Source organism: Venturia canescens, chromosome 4 (genome assembly GCF_019457755.1).
Source record: "Venturia canescens isolate UGA chromosome 4, ASM1945775v1, whole genome shotgun sequence".
NCBI classification, from domain to species: Eukaryota; Metazoa; Arthropoda; class Insecta; order Hymenoptera; family Ichneumonidae; genus Venturia; species Venturia canescens.
The window spans coordinates 24,590,722-24,611,957 of record NC_057424.1 but is presented as its reverse complement, the minus strand read 5'-3'; the positions used below and the strand labels follow the sequence as shown (position 1 = coordinate 24,611,957).

General features: G+C 38.8%; 1 protein-coding gene across 8 annotated transcripts; it reads left to right on the top strand.

Annotated features, from left to right (window-relative positions):
• Window positions 1-969: 969 nt before the first annotated feature.
• pasilla (RNA-binding protein Nova-1-like protein passilla) lies at window positions 970-21,104 on the top strand. Of its 8 annotated transcripts, none has more exons than XM_043417015.1 (7): window positions 971-1,466; window positions 2,522-2,689; window positions 5,553-5,699; window positions 5,832-5,989; window positions 6,978-7,338; window positions 7,830-8,284; window positions 8,364-8,557. In XM_043417015.1, the coding sequence occupies exons 2-7, from the start codon at window positions 2,572-2,574 to the stop codon at window positions 8,415-8,417; spliced, it is 1,293 nt and encodes a 430-aa protein (XP_043272950.1). In that variant the 5' UTR covers window positions 971-1,466; window positions 2,522-2,571; the 3' UTR covers window positions 8,418-8,557. The 8 variants fall into 8 exon arrangements, with proteins under 8 accessions (XP_043272947.1, XP_043272949.1, XP_043272946.1 ...); XM_043417016.1 differs by having other exon boundaries at window positions 8,346-8,489; XM_043417017.1 differs by lacking the exon at window positions 8,364-8,557 and adding an exon at window positions 12,896-21,104 and having other exon boundaries at window positions 972-1,466.
• Window positions 21,105-21,236: the final 132 nt, after the last annotated feature.

Genomic DNA, 21,236 nt, shown 5'->3' with positions numbered 1-21,236 from the left:
GAGTAGCTTTTCTAATCGTTCGCTATATATGTGGACGTGCGCGTACGCAGGTTCAACGGTGCCCTTTCGTACGGCGAACGACGGACCGATTCTAAAGGGATAGAGGGGAGGAGATCGCTGTTTCATGCACGTCCGGGGATGAGAGAGCGAGAGCGCGAACGGCCTCGATGCAACTACGAGCGAGACTAGCTTACGGCCCTGGGCACTCATCAAAGTGTACACGAACGTGCGATCGGTGTATATATATATATATAGGTATGTTGGTATTCATTCCGATGGCGCGATCTAGCAATATATGTAGCCAACAGAAGCATCGACGGGAGATGGCGGATAAATGTCGTGGCAGCGGTGGCAGCGGGAAGGAGGAGGTTATACAGCGGGGAACGCTTGGTTATTATATAGCGAGAGTTGCTTGATGAAGAAAACGATACGAAGAGAGGGAACGACGAATTGATAGAAAAAAAAAGTGAGAATATTTGATTTGGGAGGGTAGGAAAAAGCGAGGTAGCTGCTAAAATCGAATGAGAGGAAGAGCGAGTGAGCAAGAGAAAAGACAATCTGAAGGTTCTGACGGGAGATGGCGAGGGCGCTCGAATCACTAAAACACTCGGAGCGGCAGGGGGTCAAGAAGGCAGAAAGAGAGGGAAGTTGGACGGGCGGAGCGACGAGCGACAGAAGGGGGTCGCCCTAGCGACACACTATGCGACTACGCAGTCATAGAGAACGAGAGCGAGCGAGAGAGAGAGAGAGAGCGAGAGATGAGACAGGCGCGTGCGCATGGTACGTACGATTGCAAGTTCGAGGGGGCGAGAAGGAGTGAGAAAGCACTGCTCGGGGAAAGACAGCTACAACAAGAGAGAGAGAGCAGGAGAAACGGTAGGAAGGAGGAAGAGCGATGTAGTGTTACGAGAAAAGGATAGAGAGAGATGATATCCATCGAGTATCAAACCAGCTGGTTGGCAAGGGAGCTGTGCTGTGAGCAGTCGCCAGTGAGACGCGGCAGCCCGCGAGCCGTTCCGCGTATCGTCGTCCTCTTTCTCTCTCTCTCTCTTTCTCTCCCGCGCATACACACGTATCATTGATAATATATATATATATATATATATATATGTACAGAGAGTACGCGTATATCCTTCGTGCACACGCGTGAAGTGGTGGAAAAAAAAGATTACGTTGACAAAATATTCCTCTCTGGAATCATCCGTTAGTACGCTATCGACGACGACGACAACGACGACGATTACCTGGATCGTCGTCAACGTGCTGTGCGCGTTCTGTGTGGTTCGTACAACGTGTGTGTTTGTGTGTATGTGTCGTGTTGTAAAATTCTTCGAGTTTTATAACGCTCTCGCGCCGTGCGGTACAAACAGGAATCGGTCTCGCGCTCGCGCAATAAGTGTCAATTCAACCAACCAACCAACCACCTACACACGGCCAACAATATATCGCATCGAAGAGCGCGCGCGGTGATTATAGCTCCGTCTTTCTTTTATCGAGTCACGGGGAGAGAGCGCAGGGGTTGGGCGAAAAAGGGGGTAACACAGGCTCGTCAAGAGATTTGGAGGCGCGTATCTCGCGCACCACAAGTTCCTTCGTGCTGCACCAGAAAACCCGTGTATTTGCGTGCATGTGTGCGTGTGCGTGTGTGTGTGTGTATGCGTGCGTGTGTGCGCGCGTGTCCGACAAAAAGATAATCGAACGGTATATGCATCACAACGAGGGAGAAGAGTTTTTCGGGGCTCTTGATCTGTCAAAGGGGGGCGCCCCGTCACAGAGCAATAGAGCGAGGATTGTGTCCATTTGTCCTTCTCGCTTCTCGTCTCCTCCTTATTCTTCTCCTTCTCCTCTTTTTCGGGTGCGCGCGTGTTTCTGTGCGTGTCATGTAATATTTATATTTTTTCACACCCCTCTCCTCGATCGTTATACATAACACATCGAAAGGAAAAACATTCGAAATCTTTGTTGTTTTTTAATTTTTTATTTCCTTAACGAATGATGAGATATTGAAAACGCACATTTTATAAAATAAAATTTTCGCTTTATACAGTCGCAAATTTTGCCACAAAAAATACAGCCGAAGACTACGATCGTAAATTTTTCATAAAGTTTATATTTGTGGGAGTTTTAACTTTTTCACTCGGTCTCTTACATCAATCGTCAGTATTAATAATCGTTCGCTCTCCGTGACGTGATATTAGTTTAGTATATAAAAATATTATATATGTATATACATATGAATATATGTGTAAGCGATATTGAGTAGTCTGCCGTGTTGGAGTGTCCTATATATCGTCACACTTGCTCCATCGGTATTTCCCTACATACAAGAATTTCTATCCATCTTTACTTGTAAAAAAACAAATTTTTTATACGTATATCTATCCCGCCACCTATCGAGGCATACAGATAAACACAGAATACGCGTTTCATAGTATCGCTGAGATATATACGTATATGCATATATACTGGTAATAGTATACGGGAGTGTACTATAATTCGCTCTGTGATCGTATGTGTATAGAAAAAAGCGCACGCATACACAATCGTGCGCTGCTGTTAACGACTCTCAAGATGGCTGCCGACTCGGGAATGGAGACGTGTCCCTCCCCAGAAATCGCGGATTCGAGGAAGCGACCCCTCGACTGCGACGTGGAAAACGGGGCAACCAAAAGGTCCCATTACGGTTCAGGTAATTATTGATAAACATTTTTCGTTTTTTTTTTTATGTTTAATTTTTTGTTGAATTCAAATTAAAATTTGTTTCATATAAATTAGCAACAGCACTAACGATTTTTGTACACTGTTCACGCTATTGTTCAAATTTCTGGCTTGTTTCTATTTGTTATAAATTCGTCTATTCCATTGTTTTCTCATCTTCTTTTACGCCGCATCTGCGTATTTTTTGTCAGGTCTCGCAGACGTCGCAATTCAGTTTACTCTCGATTCCCTCTTTTTATTTTCCTTACAAGATATGACAGTTCCTTGTGCCGAGTGTTACGTAGCTTATTTCATAGATTTTTTTTTCGCTCTTTTTTCGTAAGTTTGGCTAGTACTGTCGTTCGTTGTATTCACCACGGAAAAACGGAAAGCGGTGCACACCTCTCGGTGCTCTGTCACTGCAGAGAATAGGGTGGGGGAAGGAGAGGAGGAGAAGCGCGGTTACCCGCATTGCAGTTCAACAGTTGTACGCGCGGGCAACCATGTTTTTCTTAGATTTTATATTTTTGTTATCAGTGTCGTTGCCGATAACGAGTACCATGTCTTTTTATAATGAGCTATAAAAAAAAAAAAAAAAGTTGGCGGGAAAATTGAAACGGGTATTGGACATTTTTTCGTTTCTGCATTATTAGGTTAACCGTTTATTTGTAACCTCGGATTTCTTCATCAACAATTTAGACAACGCGTTCACTTAAAGACAATTCTCCTTTCTTCTTACCGAACCTCAATCTCGAGTTAAAATAAAAGCGCGCGCAAGCAGCCCAAGATAAGTCAGGTGCCGTCAGGTGGTAAAAGCGGTGGCGGCGGGAGAGAGAAGAAGAGGGGCGATGGAAAAAGGGCTCCAACCTCCTTCTCTCTCTTTTCTTGCAGCGTTTTCTTCAGGGCGCAAACGTCACATTTACGCGCGCGTCGCGCACAAACATTCCCGTTTTCGAATTTGACGGTCTCATCGGGTTCTCATACGCGTTCACCGTGCTGCAATGCGTGGGCGTCCCACAACTCTCGCTAATGGAGGCTTCTTGCTACTTCTGGTAGCAGTCCGCGGTCACGGCGCTGAGAAGCTCCGTGACTACGCAACTTTGATTCTCCCGCGACATTTTTTTTCATCGTTTTTTCTTCACTGTCCGGTCTTCTTGGTTGAGACGTCATCAATCTGTCTGTTTCACGGATGTCGACTACCAGCGATATCTGTGCATCACCAGTTTTCAAACAACTTTTGGATCTCTGTCATTTGCCGGTTTTACGTACGATAAACAATACCTATTGGACGTCCTGCATTTTCTTAATGTTGACCCGTTTTCGAGGGATCCGCGCGAGCTTCCGGTTTCTACCGTTATTGTAGAAACGTTCTCGGTCGCCCGTTGATTCTCCACTTCGACAGGTCACCGCGTAAGGCCGTATAATATCATTGTTCTTTCGTACCGTGGTGGTGTGGCGCGCGGTCACCCAGGATGTGGCGCATCGGTGAGTCCTTCGTGGCAATCGCATATACATATCTAAATATATGCATATATCTGTCGTGTGTGTGGTTGAGCGGGCCCCAATACACGGAGGCGCCTCGGTACTTCAGGTCAAGGTCCATGCCGAGTTCCGTGAGCGACTCGAGAGTTTTCAGTCTACGGTACTGCTTTGCACCCCATCTATCAAACAGCTGTTATCCTACGGCGCCTATTCTTCAAACAAAGAAAATTTCTTCTCGCTGCTTTTAACCTTTTTCTTGCACGTAAGCATACTATTTTATTTTAAGCTTTCATTATTGTCACGTCTTTTTTCTGGCGTAACTGCTTTCAGCTTATTTTCTCACGATGCCGAAGTTTGCAACGTTGGAGTCCAACGAAATGAACGAAAAAAACATTTGCCAATTTTTTATTTCACGAGAATCATTGATGCGTACTGAGTAACTACGAATTGCAAATGAGGCAGCCACCAGAATTGGACAATTACTGGAATTGTTGGAGAGTTTTTTCGAATCACTTCGTTGGACTCCAACGTTGCAAACTTCAGTGTCATATTTTCTCTTCCTACATTCTACAACCGAGCGTTTTTCATCATTGCGAGTGACGACACGATTCATCGCCAACTTGCCTGAGCATGCTTTGCGGAATTTTTTTTTTTTTTTCTTTTTGTAATGTTTTGATACTGTTACGCCATTTGAGTTTACGCGCGAATTTTTTGATTCGTAGTTTCGAGCTCCGTTTTTTGTTTGTTTGTGAGAATCGTCATTATCGTTCCCTCCATCGTATTCGTATGTTCTGTGAAATAACCTAGAAAAAAATCTTTTCTCATTAAATACATTAATCCATGTCAAATGTGTGGAATATACATTAATATTTGAAAAATATTATCTTTCAGCTTTATTTGACGAATTCTCAAACCAACTTTCATCCTTCGAGTGTGAAATGTAAACTTACTATTGAGACGTTATCGAAATTAATTAAATTAAATTGTGTTAGTCTCCAGAATGAAAATGCTATTGTTACCTTTAGTTGTGTTACATATGTGTACTTATATTGGGTTCAGAATGTATGGCTCTGCTTTCATTTACATATTTTCTACTCACAAATTTGATGAAACCTTTTACATCGAATGTATAACCACACCTGTCAAATTTATAAATCCAATTTCCCGCCGCAGCCATGCGTTGTAGATTGAGTTATTAGAATTGAAAAGAACATTCGATTCTCGTGATGTTAGAAACTACTGCTAATAAACTGGTTCATTAATATTTGTAATAAAAAACTAAAATTGAGAGAAAAAAACAAAGTGTTCTCCGCAGTTGAGACTTTTTGACTGTGTCAAGACGTTATTCATTTGAATATTTTATTTGTTTGCAGGAGGAGATGGCATGTATCACCTCAAGGTACTGGTGCCGGGTGTTGCCGCAGGTGCCATTATTGGCAAAGGTGGCGAAACCATTGCCCAGTTACAGAAAGATACAGAAGCGAGGGTCAAAATGTCCAAGGCTCGTGACTTCTACCCAGGTAATTTGAAAGTTGATACGAGAGAAGGTGGTTTAATTGCCAAAAAATTGTACAATCAACCAAAGAAATATTAACCATCAACGATTTTACCTTGCAAAGCTGAGTTTGTTTTTCTTTGTTCCAACTTTTTAGGAACTTCGGAACGAGTCTGCTTAATAACAGGCAGCGTAGAAGCGATAATGGCCGTTATGGATTTTATAATGGAAAAAATTCGTGAAAAGCCTGATCTTACACCCAAAACGACTGTTGACTTTGACACAGGAAAAGCAACAGCTGAAAGAGACAAACAGGTGAGTTCATCAAGCATTTGCTATGTACAGTATCTCATAAATAGGATTCTCGTACCTGCAATAGAGTTGGGTGAACAAATTTCCAAAGCTTCGCCGGACAGAGTATGTTTACTATGACCATTATTGAATTATACATTACATTTAAAAGATAGGTAATTCATGAGGTTTGTTTGCCAGTCTGTTATTAACTTTTGTTTACATATAAAATGATTTTATCGCAATACTTGTAATGTTATGTCAGAATGGCTTTCTTTCTCTATTCATTTATAGTTATGTCATGTTTGAAAATGATAACTCCCATTCTGAATTTCTACGGTACATCTCGTTTTGTTGATTGTAAAAAAAATTGTCATTTGAAGGAAAAATTGGACGAAATGTTTTAATGCTGAATGAAAATCCGATATGAATTGGGATATGGATTCAGATAGAATAATGGAAAGACTTGAAAATAGACGTAACGTATCACATACTTTAAACGGTCGAACGAGTGAGATCACTATGTGACTTTTGCCTGTTAGCAATGACCCAGTTAAGTTGTCGAGCTCTCGTATGGTTTAAATGACGCACATGTATCTGGGTCTTTAAACGTTGCACCGTGATCGCTCATTGCTCGTGCATTATGAATCAAAATAGATAGCCTGTGGATGACGTATTATCATGGAAAGATTTTTTCCTTTTAACCTTTTAAGGACGGGGGAGTCTTGCGTTGAAATGGACCTTCTTTTTTCACAAAATTTGTGCATAATATTGATAAATTTTTCAAGTGGAATGCCCGACCAAACTAGTGGTCGATATTTCGATCAGACAGAGTATTATAGTAAGTTGTGAAACAAAATTACGACTTTTCGAATAGAAAAGTCGAAACATCTCGATCCCGAAAATTTCGTTCAAGTTTATAAAAACTTGCAATTTTTCCTTGTTTGGATATTGTTGGCTCCAATTTTGTGATGAAAAAAATGATTGATTCGGTCGTATTTTTTGGTCGCAGGTAAAGATACTCGTACCGAACAGTACAGCGGGTATGATAATCGGCAAAGCCGGCAACTATATAAAACAGATAAAAGAAGAATCCGGCTCTTACGTGCAAATAAGCCAAAAGGCCAAGGACGTTTCGCTACAAGAACGTTGCATAACTGTGATCGGGGAGAAGGAAAATAATCGGAATGCGCTTCTAATGATCCTTGCTAAAATAGCTGACGATCCCCAGAGCGGTACATGCTTGAACGTCAGTTACGCCGATATTACGGGACCGGTGGCCAATTACAATCCAACGGGTAGTCCTTATGCTCAAGCACCGACAACAACGCCAACTTACACGCCACCTGCCGGCCTCAACACCGGTGAGCAATGTAAAAAACATTTTTTTTTTCTTTTTTTCTATTCCTTATACTAGCCTCCGTGATTTATTGAATAATCACCTTTTTCTTTCCGAAAAATCACATTCGAATCGAGCGCAATTTCAATGTCCGAGTGTATCGATGCACGTGGCAAATAAAAAATACAAACCGATAGAAAGAAAAAAAAAAGGCGATTTTTCGAAAAGTCAAGCCCCTCCACCTGAACGATATTGAAGCGTGCAATATTTAAAAGTTGAAATAACATAGGAGAAAAAAAAAAGAGACAAGTTTATTGGAAAACGTCGTTGGTACGATTGCAAACTTCAAGATCGTATTTCCCGTTGAGAAAAGTTAATAAAAATACGATTAACGATTGTACAATGGTGTTGTTGTTTGTTTCTCTTGGTCGGGCTCGCTGACTGTACGGTCTACGGTTTATCGATGACTGGGGTGGTGCGTGCGCGCTCGATTCGTTTGACGTTTCGATACGGGGACGAGGGCAGTGAGTCTGCTGAACGGAGCTGGTCTGAGTTTAAATTTGAATCTCGGAGCGGCGATAACAACGGGAACGGCACCGGTAACGACTCAATTGCTCGAGCATATAAAATTGAATCTACGAAGCACGGGTTTTTCGGAGCCAGCGGCAACGGAAATATTGACGGCGATCGCGACACTGGCAAAATACAATATCCTCGGTATGGGTATAGGTATGCCGTCGAGCGTGAGTTATCTCGGTAATCCGATAGAGACAACGACGACGGCCAACGGTTCGAACAACAACGGCGGTGTATTCGGTCCTATCGGTACGGTACCGGCCCTCGGAACAACCTCGCCAACACCGAGAAATCCGCTCGATCGATACGAGCCGTTCGATCCATTCCGACAGAACAACACAGCGGCAAGCGCGATACATCTCAACAACAATTCGTTCGGGCTGGGAACGAATCAATTGTCACTCGTAAGTAAGAGTCCTACTCAGGTAGACGCCAGCAGCAAGGAGACCAAGAAAGTAGATATAGAAATTGCAGAGATTATAGTGGGAGCTATACTGGGACCAGGCGGTCGTTCCCTCACTGAGATTCAACATCTGAGTGGGGCCAACATACAGATATCTAAGAAGGGCGTATTTGCTCCCGGTACGAGGAATCGAATTGTCACTATCACGGGTTATCCGAGTACTATCGGAACCGCTGAATACCTGATACAGCAGAGGATCAGCGAGGAGGAGGCTAAACGCGCACGTCACAATGCCATTGCCGGCATGATTCATTGATTACCCGAAATTCCTCCCTCCTCCGCCCCCGTCGCCCCAGCCGTCGTTGCTGACCCTCTTCTACACGTTCACATCACCGAGTTTAACCCAAACTTTGACACCGTTAACGCCAACAAACTCGACTCAACTTGACTCAACCCCTTTTCCTCCTGCCCCCCCCCCCCCCCATCTATTCATCGTCGTTCGATCCCCAAAAGATCAAACTCTACGAAACACGTTTCAACTCGCTGACAAATACGAAAACAAATCTGTCAGCGATCATTGCAAGAGAGCTAAAAATTGAAAACTGAAAACACACACACACACACTCGGGCACAGATATACTCGGATACACCCAGTCTCCCACGCAACTCTTGATAGAATACGAGATAACGCCACCTCCATCTCCTCCTGCGTCTTCTTCTTCTTCTTCTTCTTCTTCGTATTGGAATGTTAACCAATCCTGGCCCCCTCGACATTTGAGACGAAACAGCAACGGCTTTTCTCTCGTCTTCCCCGACTATTTTCTTGTTCATTCCGAGAAAAAGCACATTCGACAACAACGGAGGTTGGTTGACGTGAAAAAAATGTCTTTCTTTGGACATCGATTATCCGAATATAGGGCACAACTCGTCGAGAAAAGTTTAGCTAAGAATTAAAAATTCAAAGATGAAAACATTGTCGTCGCTGTCGCCTAGCGACGCTGATGATATACGGGGAAAAAAGAACAAACTAAAGCGATATATTCGACGTAAGAGAGAACATTCTTATTGTTCAATTGTTAAATTTTGATTGATCACTTTCATTTAATCGCATCACACAGTTCCATACACGTATCCATCACACGTCACTTCTCGACGTTTATCCAACATTTAACATTCTCGTTACATAATTATCGATATATAGACTACTACAATTGTTCTGTGATACACCACATTACGGGGCTTTATCACGCATATTGTTGCATATACATCAGAGCCAGATACAACATATATTATTAGCACGTGTCGGTAACTCTTGTATACATGCATGTATAATGTATATATGTATATGTCTCAGGATTATGAAAATGGTAGTTTCCGAAAGTTGGTTTGGTTTTTAAACTAAAAATTCAACATCTTTGGCAATCGTCGGATATTTAATGCGTACTTGCCGAGGACACGCGACGCCACGAACAACCACGTTTGTTTTTTTTTTTTTTTTTTTTTTCTTTTCAACAATTCGTGCCTCGAATCGTTGCGAGAAAATCCGAAGATTTTTCAGTTGGACGAGCGCCGCGAGCATGCCTTGACGATCATACCAATTATCTATCCGATCCGATAATGTTTAAAGACCGCGATAGAAACAAACTTTGGAAAGCGATACGAAGAATTTTCAAAGCTCCGCCCCGATATGAGGATCGTAATCATTTTTTCTTCTTAGCAATACGAGCGACTTTAGTCAAACAGCTTGCGTTTAAATATTTCTTTCGATTTATCAAATATCGACGCGTATTTGTTCGACACGATAAAAGGAGCTTCGAAAAAAATCGTTCGCACGAATACCAAAGATTAATAAAGTACGGACGAAGAAAGCTTTCGATCACACTCGAATATTAAGTATGTATACATGTATGCATAGCGTATGTATCAATATGTCACATACATAAAATCAATGTATATATGAATATATACGCACATATAGAGCTGGCTGGTCCGGCGATCGAGATCGCGTTTTAACGTCCATTCAGTACGTTTTTCAATCATCTCGCGATGCCCATGAATTTTCAATTGATACAAGTTGTGTTGTCGCTATTTGAGCATTTTCAATTAAAATGCCACAACCGCTAATCGCGAGAATCGTGACTACGAGGCATGTTTTTTTTACCGACCTGGTGGAATTTGTTCTTTTTTCTTCCATTTCGTTATATTGAAGATTTTCATATTCCATTCCACGATCGTTGTTTCTTCGCCCCTAGTAGGTTTTCGACGTCATTGACGGCTGAGATGTATACATACATACATACGCGTCAGAGAATCGCCACGAAATGGCGCTCGTTTGTCAAGATAAAGAAAAAAAAATAAAATAAATCGTGTTACGTAGCTATTTAGAAAAATCGAAAGGTGTATAAAAAAATAGCGTAAAACAGAGGCGAACAATCCGAGGCGAATTCACGTACGTTGATGATGAAAACAAATATTACAAAGATTGCAAGAAATATGATCTCTTGCAGTATAAACATTTCGGGCGACCGGCCGCAAAGCGAATTTTATGAAATATCAGACGCGTACAAAAAATAGTGAGAATATTACGAAAAGATTCGCCGTTTGCTATGGTATTTTTTTTTAAACCTAACAGACGGAGCACAGTTGGGACGGTAAAAGTGGGCTACGAGGAATGCCCGTCCTCAAATTTCCCATACAACAACAACAACAACAACAACAACAACAACAACAACAATAATAATAATATAATGAGATTGTTATATTTATTACTATTCGTGAATTTGAGGCATATGAGAAGTTTGTTAAAATATTTACGAATATGGAAAAAAAACGACTTAATTCCATACGATTTTCTTTGGGAGCTAGGGGGGCTGTTTTTGGGTCAATCAAATCCGTGTTCAAACTCCAGCAGCGTAGCAGCGAATAGGGAGAGAGAGAGAGAGAGAGAGAGAGAACGAGTAAGAAAAGTTTTCTGGTCGTGCCGATTAGCGAATAATAGGAGTATAGTTAGTAATCGTAATGAATTGACGCGCTGGTAAAGAAAAAAAAACAAAAAAAAATAATAAAATAGTTAAATAAAAACGAAGCAGTAAATCTGATGTAGAATTTAACAAAAAAGAAATTAATAGGACGGGCTTGTGGAAGAACGACGATGAAACATCGTCGATAAAAAGCGTGTACAATCGCGGACTCGCGGAAAATAGAACGATATAAACATAAAGAGAGAAGGAGTGAGACAAAAAAATGCAAAGGGCGCTGGATCACCGCTTTTCGAAAAGAATAAAAAGATACAAAATAACACTGAAATAATGATGAAATGTATATTTATAAATATATAACATTATTGATGATAATATATTGACAGCAGGGAAAAACGCAGAGAAATATATATACAAGGCGTGAGAGATAAAGGAAAAGAGAGAGAAATATATATATACATATATATATATATATATATATAAATGAGATAACGAGTAATAGAATGATATTATAAATATTGTTGACATAATATTTGCGTCCGCGAGTACGAGCATGATTAAATATTGTTTTACAATTGTATATGTTGACTATTGTATGAATTGACTCTCCGCGAGTCTCTTGTCCTTCGAGCTCCTATCATATATACGCATATGTATATATATTATTCATACAAACATTCGAAAAGTGACAGAAATAATACATTATTCATTCACATATTGTACCATGAAGATCGTGTTAAATAGTTAAGGAAGTAAGGAAGTAAATATTTTGGAGAAAAGGTTGGCGGGCTGGGGTGGGATATGGGAAGTATAAAATTGTCATAGCGTTAGGTGGGAGGATCGAGAAAGGAAGAAAAGTGAAAATTTGATATAGCTGCTCGTATCGGTGTAATTAGGTGGAGTACGATTAGCGTATAAGTGACGATAGACGATAATAATGAGCTGATTTTATTCTCATTATTTTATTCTCCCAGGAGATGGTTTACCGCGGCATTCGTGCATATATACGCAAGCATTGCATCGTATAACACTAATAAATCTTGTATGAAATTATACGGAAACCATTACAACACTATATTAATGATGGAAATGAGTAGGAAACTATTAGTTTTTAACGAGTATCATCGTTGTTAAATAATGCCGTTTCAAAGGGCTCTTTTCATCATTCTCTTTCTCAATGCGAATCATCGTTCGTGAATATTAATTCGTCCCCGGCTTTATCAATCTCTAGATTCATACGGTTATTATTATTATTATTCTTTTTCCCATCCATCCATTTCACTCATTCTTTCATCGTCGCGAAAGTTACCTACCATTGATAAACGGGAATAATATTGTAAATATCGTTGGATCCTATTTTGGATGAGAATCCCCCATCGAACAACTTTCGGGTAGCAAAAGACAAAATTGAAAAAGAAAACATTACGCGTATTACGTAAGAACGATGATGAAATCTTTTGTTATCGTGAGAGAGAAAGAGAGAGAGAGAAAATAATACGAAATTACCTGTTTAAACGTAAAATAAAAGGGAAAATGAAAACGTCTGAAAGAAGATGACGATAATGAATATGTATATATATTTTGTTGAATCTCCAATGCCGTGTAAAAAATGTAGCAATTTTGGTTTTGCGCAGGAAAAATAGCTCCGCGGCAAGCGAACCTTCATCGAGCAAGGACCGAATTCGGGATAAAGGAGCTTTCTTCTGCGCGTCTATATCCTGAACGTGGTATATAGGAAAAAAAAAAAAACTAATCGCAATGCGACACAGCAAAGGTGTGATCGGGGAATAAAATAAAAAGTTTTTGCTATTGCGCCGATGACGGGGGAGAACCGATCAAAACAGAATCATTCCCCTCTCCCTTTTGCTCACCATTCGTGGGTGGGGGGAGCAAATAAGCATGAAAGAAAGAATTCGAAACGCGTACAACGCTGATCCTACTTTCCTCAAGAGAGAGAAAGAGAGAGAGAGAGAGAGAGAGAGAAAAGAAAGCTTGGGTAAGAATCAAAGAGATTAATGCTTTTTCCGGACTTGTGGAGTTTTCAGGCTGAGTACCTTTTTTCTATTAATTTGTCCCCTCAACCCTGTCATTTTATTCTAATTACCTTTATTCACCAGCATTATGCCTTTGTCCGACGTTTTCTCGTTTATTCATTCATTTCTTTTTTTATTCCTTCGAATCCGACGAATCGTCCGAAATGCTCGTTATACTCTCCAAAGTCCGTTTCGAATGTCTCTTTGGTAGTCCAATAGACAAACTTCTTGTTGAAAAAAGATAACAAAAATTTAGCCGAAAATGATTAGTGTTTCCTCCCGAAATTGAAATCTTTTCAAAATTTATTCTTTCCAATGCTACCTGCGAGTTGTTCGAAAAAAAAAAACCCACGATGTTACTCTGTTGGTGGAATAAAAAAGTTGAAGCGAAATCGTTAACACTTGGAATTCCCGTTTTCAAGCATTACCAATCGATCATTTTCACCAACTCATTTCATCACATAAAAGTATATTAAATCATAAACAAATATATATATATATATTGATATAAATGTGTTCTTGTATGTGTGTGAATGTGTGTGCGTGTGTGCTGGGTATATACATTCATATATTGATGGTGCATTGTATTTCATGGGATTCGTAGAAATCGAATGTTCGCGCACAATTGGACTCGTGTTTGTAGAATTTGTTGGCTCTTGTTGTGCGCGAACGGCCGACTTGACGCGAAACTAAAAATCAAGAAAAACACCTTATCATAAGTTGTAATTTGAAATGACTATCGTAGATACTACAGTATCCTCGTCGATCCTCGATTAGCGAATAAACACTGAGAATCTATAGTATTGAAAATGCATATTAAAAATATCGTATACACGAACTTGATCGACGTTTGAAATCTGCTCTCACTGCTCGAATTTTATTCAAATTTTAATTACCCTCGACGAACTCACTTTTTGAGGATCATCGTCATCATCATCATCGTCATCGTCATCATCATCGTCATCATTCACTCGACACTGACACATCAAAAATTCGAACGCCATTCGTATTAAAAGTTTAGAAGATTGAAGGGAGATTTTTTCATTTCGAGATGGTTACCGGAGATATTGAAATTCTCAGAGGTTCGCTTAATTACATTACAAAATATCGTAAACGTGTAACGATAAAATGGTGAAGAAAAAAAAAATAATATCAACGATACCGTATACACACGAGCCGAGTTACCAGGAAGAGAATGAGAATTTCATCTATTCGAATTGGTTTTAAATTGAAACAACTCTCACTAGAACAATCATTGAATAGACAGGAAAAATCCATTTCACGTTTGTAACGTTCAAAGCTACGGAAAACAGATAACATACAATTCACGCGACCCGTCAATAGGACTCTGCATCCCGCGTCATTTAATATCATAAAACACACGACCCAACGCATACGCATGTGCACACATACATACATATATATATATTTGTTTTTAACCGTCTTTCATATTTCTTGATTTTGGTGTTTTCATTTGCTTATCCGATTTTCATTGAATCATCTATGCTTGAGGTATCGACGACTCATTTGCGTCATTCAATACCGAAGATATTATAACGATTGAAATTATGCAACAAAGTTTGAATAAAATTATTAGTATAAAATGACTTTTAAGAGAATCACGAAATTCGATCTCGGTAAGAGCGGGATTAACGAGGATCAGTAACAAAAAGAGGGAAAATATCTACCTATAGAAACAAAAATACTATTAAAAAAACAAAAAGTGCAGTTACACGATTCGATCGCGATATAGTGCCATAAATACACGTCCCTTGGCCACGTTTCAAATGATTTGCCAACTAAAGACACGAGACAAAGAGAGAAAGGGTTTTTTAAAAATTTGTAGAGGAATTTTCATCGCATATCTCGATTTATTCTATTGCAACTCTGTTACGTGTTATTTTTTCTCTCTCTCTTCTATGCTCAAGCCTATGACATTTAAGGGATTCCCCCATCGATTCTCACGAACGTGTGTTTGTACAAAAAAAAAAAAAAATGAGAAATTTTTTTATCCAGAACCTTAACGGATTTCAATTTTGTCTTATCAAAGTCCTGAGGAATGAACAAAATGCGAGGAATTTCTTATTTCACGATACAGAAAATTGCAGAGCTTTGGCGGTTGATTTTTCGTTTGATATTTATTGTTTGGGCTAAAAATGAGAGCAAATATTGCTTCTGAAAATTCAATGGCACAGGGTCCCTTTATTATCTATCAATTCAGAACAACGTTAAAAGAATGAATTCATAAATCTCGAGTTTTGCCTTCATTCTCATATTGAGTTTTAATTTCAGACTCGTCGAGTCAATAACTAGAGTTTAATAAAACCCTCGAAGTGTTAATAATACCAAAACTAACGCCAAGCAAGGCTCGAAATCTAACTCTGAGCAGGTAACGAACAAGAACTAAAAACTACTATGCAACGTTGTACTATGCAACGTGCTGCCTGAACGAGGGATTTAAATACGACCGTTATTATAGCGACGTAAACATAATAAAAATAAAATAGAAAAGAAGAAAATCGGTCGATGACGAATAAAGTGTATCGCGATACAATAGGCACAAAAATTGATAGCCAGAGCGCGTTCAGCCTTTTCCAATTTTTAATATAAATGGTTACTTCGAGTCTCTACCGAACACACACACACACACACAACGCATCTTTATACTTGATTATGATTGGTGCGGCGACAAGACGATTCCGATAAGCACCGAAATATTCGAAACAATCGGAAAAACTTATCACACGCATCATAACTGTTACATCCTTCGGTAGTGAGACAAAAAAGAATTCGCAGTTTTACATCAATTATATCGTATCTGTTGACAATAGGCCGGAAGGAAATGCTAAAATCGTTGTTATCTTGATGAAAAAAAAAAGTGAGATTAAAAAAAATAATCGTTTTGAGTGACAAGCCCGAATCGTTAAAACGTATATATAAATAAGAAGCACGTGGTTGCTATATATGAAAAATAAATATGAGCAAACAAATGGTACTGGTAGAAAGTTTGTTTTCACGACGAAATGAGCCAGCCAACGTTGTTGGGTCATTGTCAAGTTTGTGATGAGATACGAGAGAAGATAAGTAAGAAGAGGGATAACAAAAATTAAAGAAATTTATAGATCCTTTGAGGATTGCTAGAGTACGATGGGAAGCAAAGCCCCCATTGTGAATAAATAATTATTAAAGAATACGTTGAGCGCACTCGGGAATTAAATAAAAATTTGTTCAACACTCTATATTCTCTGCGAGGGTGGCGCTGTGCTCAGTTTATTTGTATTTTTGTCGTTGTTTGCGAACACTCGTGTATGCAGCGTGTGTTGTTTCGAGTGATATTTCACTTGAAATCGATCAGGCCTAAAGTTCAAAAACTACGAATCAGTTTTGATCGAACCCAACGCGTTTTGAATTCATTAGGCAGTTGCATTCGGTCAATAATAACACAAGAATTTTATTCTCTGTCGACCCACGAACCCAGCAGCGCCGTCTCGCTCTATTACCGATGCGAACTTGACAAAAAAACTATAGGTTCATATAACGATAAGATGACGTTCGGTCGTGCATCTTATCGAGATTAAAAACGAGAGAAATCACTAGAGAGACGACACTAAAGTATAGAAATAGACACGAATACGCGGTCAAAAGGTTCGTACGAACAAGGAAAAACTGTTCTCAATGCCGTATCATCGGAAGTGTTTAGATATTGTTAATAACTTGGTTATTATTATTATCGACTTGTTTTTTCATGCTGCCCCGCGGGTAGCGATGTTCGGTGCACCTTGCCGTTCGTCGAGTACCAGCAGCAGAATCGCCAAAATTCAAAGCAAAACTCTAGAAAATAATTTGAAGCTCACTCGTGCTTTATAAAATTCCAAAACGTCAACAATTTATTTAGAATTTCGAGATTTTAGGGACGATACATCTCCCGTTGCAGCACCGATTAAAAACTAGTCGATTTTGTACAAGAAAATCGAAACGTTGAGAAAAACAAGTGGAGGGATATTGAAAATTCAAGCACCGTAGAAAATCGCTTATAAAGAGGAATATTTATACGTACCTTGTTGACTCTAAGTATACACGTGTATGCGTGTGTGCGCGCGCACGCACACATGCATACGCATATACATATTTCAGATTAAAAATAATAATTATAACCGTGGATAGTCGCGAGAATCGCTACATAACTCGAAGGACGATTCCGTCTCGTGAAAAATAGAAAAAACGTACGTACAACAAGTACACCTATATTCGAAGATTGATCGATACTATCGAGTTGAAAGACCACGCGTACGCGTGCGCGGAACGAGATGAAATGATAGAAAAGAATAAACATACACGGAAAGAGAAGCGAATGGAATTTCCCGTACAACTCGTGTGCTTTATTTCGTGATGCTGGATGCGAGTCCGCGCATACTTATACACGTATATTATAAAATAAGTATGCGCAAACACACGGCGTGCGAATAATGGTTCGTAATAATGTAATAAACGCGTGTGTCAGCACGACATTGATGTACAAAAGTGAGAGAGATCTGAATGATGAAAAAAAGAAAAAATAACAAAAAAAAAAAACAAAAAATGGGATTAAAAAAAAGATATAAAACAAAAACACCTATCGGAGGAAGATGATGGGAGAAAATAAGACACGCGCGGTCGATTAGCCATAGAAGAAACTTTCACGATTATACAATATTACCGCCGAGATCGAGCGCAGCTGGCTGCGGAAGGTTATCATAGAAAAAGTGAAGAAAAAAAAACAGAGAGAGAGAGAGAGAAAAAGAGAGTAATATAAATAATGATAGTTAAAGAAAATTAAAGAGAGTGAGAGCAGAGCGAGCGAGAGAGCGTGAAATGTATGAACCCGGAGAAGCAGAGATCGTTCGTCACTGGTGAAGTACGATCGAGTATTGTACCTTAACATTCCTTTGGCTATAAAGAGAAAAGTTGAAGAAAAAAATAAACCAAGAGTATAGTAAGTTTAAGAAAACGTGCTAGAAACGATCCAATGTCATCCGTGACCGGCGCGTGATTTTCTTTTTCTTTTTCTTTTTCTTTTTTTCCCCCGTTTATCCATTTTTTTTTCGTTGTTGCCTCGTTTCGCCATAAACATTTTAAACCGTCTTTTTTTAACTTTTTCGTTCGCTTCCGCGACGTTATATCGTCGCCGGAACTCGTTCCTCGAAAATTCTGACCGAACGACGCAATCATACATACATACACCCACCACATGTTACATCCGAAATGTCATGAAGGAAATACTATATAGAATAACAAGCATACTCGTCATCCTCAAAGTTGTGTCAAATCATCGATAGTAATAATACTACACTTTGCTTAAATTTGCTTCTTTTCCGGATTATACGCCGCATCGTTGATTATATCATTGAACGAGATACGTTTCCCTTTCGGCGCGCGCTCGTCGTTGGCTCGAAAATTCGGCAAATTAACGGAGATATTTGATTTTTATCCTCCATCACTTTCACAACTCGGGTAGCGAGAAAATCGACGAAATTTCGAGCTGTTTCCTCGCGCGACGCAAGAGAGACGGCGTTCTTGCAATTTTTCATTCATTTCGTTTCTCTCCGTTTTTTTATCATCCGTATAATTGCATTGTACAAACAAACAAACAAACAAACAAACAAAACAAGAAAAGATATTTAGATGCCTTTTGTATTGATTTTTGAGGCACAAATCCAAAGTTACGAGCATCTTTTGCCCCATACATGTACATATATCTCTTATGTGTATATACGTACGTATGAATATAAATATAGAAAAACAGTTGAATAATGATAATCGTGTTAGCCAAGATTATGAGGAAAATAAATCAAAGAGGTTCGATATTTCGATTATAAACGAAACAATCCTCCGCGTCGCGTCTCTATCGACTATAAGTGAATTTTATTATCAAACGAGTAAACCGTTATTTTGTTTTATTCATCTTTCAACCGACTATTTCTATATCCGTGATTAATCGTATGTATTTCGAAATTTAACAAATATCTATATAAATATATATTGCGTTTTGTTTTAATGATGATAAAAATGATAGACATGTGTTGGGCAAAAGAGAGAAGAAAATGAATTTGTTCATGCATCACACATGGCTTGCCAGGCTGTAGGTAATACCTTTTTATTTATTTACGGGCACATAATTTTTGTATATATAAATATGCGTATATACGTATCCGTCATATATCATATATATGTATACATATATTTATTTTTTAGAGATTCTCTGTATATGTATTCACGAAATTCTCCTTTCTCCATATGTCATCATCCCTCCCCGCCACCCCCCTCCAGCCCCAACGCTCCGACGCGTGTGTCAGTCGAGAAGCGAAATAGAGTATGGTAATATTAATTATGATCGCAATTATGACGAAGTAGAAAAGAGAAAAAGAAAGAAATAAAAAATAATACGAAAGAATGAAAGAAGGATAAGAATTTACCATTAATGAAGAAAAAAACTAGAAAAAAAAATGAATTAATTATATTATCTACTATACATTCTGTCGACTCCTCCTGCCCGACGCCCTCCCACCACACATTTATTTGCATCTCCACCACCAAACTGTTAATTCTTTCATCCATTCGAGCGTATGACTTTTTTTTCTTTTTTTTTCTCTCCTTCTTTCCATTTTCAATGTTAAATAATTATAAAAGTAAAAATATAATATATTAACTATTTTCATTCATGAGGAAGCATCGTTACCTGTATGACAAGTGATCATAAGAGCATAATAAACAATCGCTCATCAAATGCATTACGTTGTTATTCATTTCACAATATCCCCAAATGCAACCAGAAAATAAAGAAACAATCTACCATATCCATCAATGAAAAAGAAAATAAAGAAAACAAAAAAAAACTTCATTTTTGGACGCGTGAACAAATAAAAAAGAAAAGGAAACTCTCGCGAACAATTTTTTTTTCGCATCCGACGAGGTCCATCAATCGAACATTACTTCGTCGTTCGAGAAATTAACAACAAAAACAAAGATCATAGCTTTTTTCGTTCGTTCATAATGACGTTATAAACGCTCATAATCGTGTGATTTTTTCGATCAAGATTTGTCGATCTGAAATAAAAAGACTCTGCGTTATGAAAGTACAATTAAGCTGTAATACATAGATTTTAAATGATGTGATGTTAAATCGAAATCAGGAAGGTCGCATACCTAACGATAATAATAATGATAATGATAACAATACTGAAATAATTATAAGTTGACAAAAAGTGAGCGTGAGGAAGCGCGTTGGTTGGTCTTCGCCTTCCTGCATTTTGATGAAATTGTACAAATGTTGTTCTTCAACCTCCGTGTAAGATATTAAGATTTGCCGCAGCTAATCGATTTTAAGTATATGAGAGTGCGTATATATATGATATATAAAAATATTGGAATATCAAAAGAATAAATATTTAGATTTCTTTCATCTCGGATGATCAGTGTCGTCACAGTGATATTAATTTCGAAATATTTTTGTCAAGTGACGACGACATATTCAAACCCCAGCGATATTGTTTTGAGCTGTGAAAAAAAAACTGTATATACGATAACTTCATTTTTGTATGATCTCTCGTTTGTCCGAAATCACGATCCAATCTACAATTTACGAGACAAACATCGCATAATCCTTTTACGTTCATCCAACATTCCACTCAATTTTCAGTTACGAGCTTGAAAAAAGAATAAAAATACATTCTAGACCCACGAGCAAAGCTGCTACTAGTCAATAATTAAGTAAATGTATTTTTTTATGGAATGATTTTGAGAAGAATAATAAAGAGAGTTATTAATATGGAAATTGGACTGAGATTGATGAACGTCGTCGATGCAATAGCGTACACATTCCAAGTTTAATGTTCACATGAAGACCCAGTAGTCTTGAATACATTTTTTTTTCTCGCGAACCAACGAATGGCAATATAAACGTTGC

What these genes read in the sequence shown, in the direction of transcription:
- pasilla (XM_043417012.1), top strand. Translation starts at nt 2,572, where the DNA reads ATGGCTGCCGACTCGGGAATGGAGACGTGTCCCTCCCCAGAAATCGCG. An exon ending in GGCTCGTGACTTCTACCCAG is followed by an intron (nt 5,700 to 5,831) that starts GTAATTTGAAAG and finishes CCAACTTTTTAG; the next exon opens with GAACTTCGGAACGAGTCTGC. An exon ending in CAGCTGAAAGAGACAAACAG is followed by an intron (nt 5,990 to 6,977) that starts GTGAGTTCATCA and finishes TTTTGGTCGCAG; the next exon opens with GTAAAGATACTCGTACCGAA.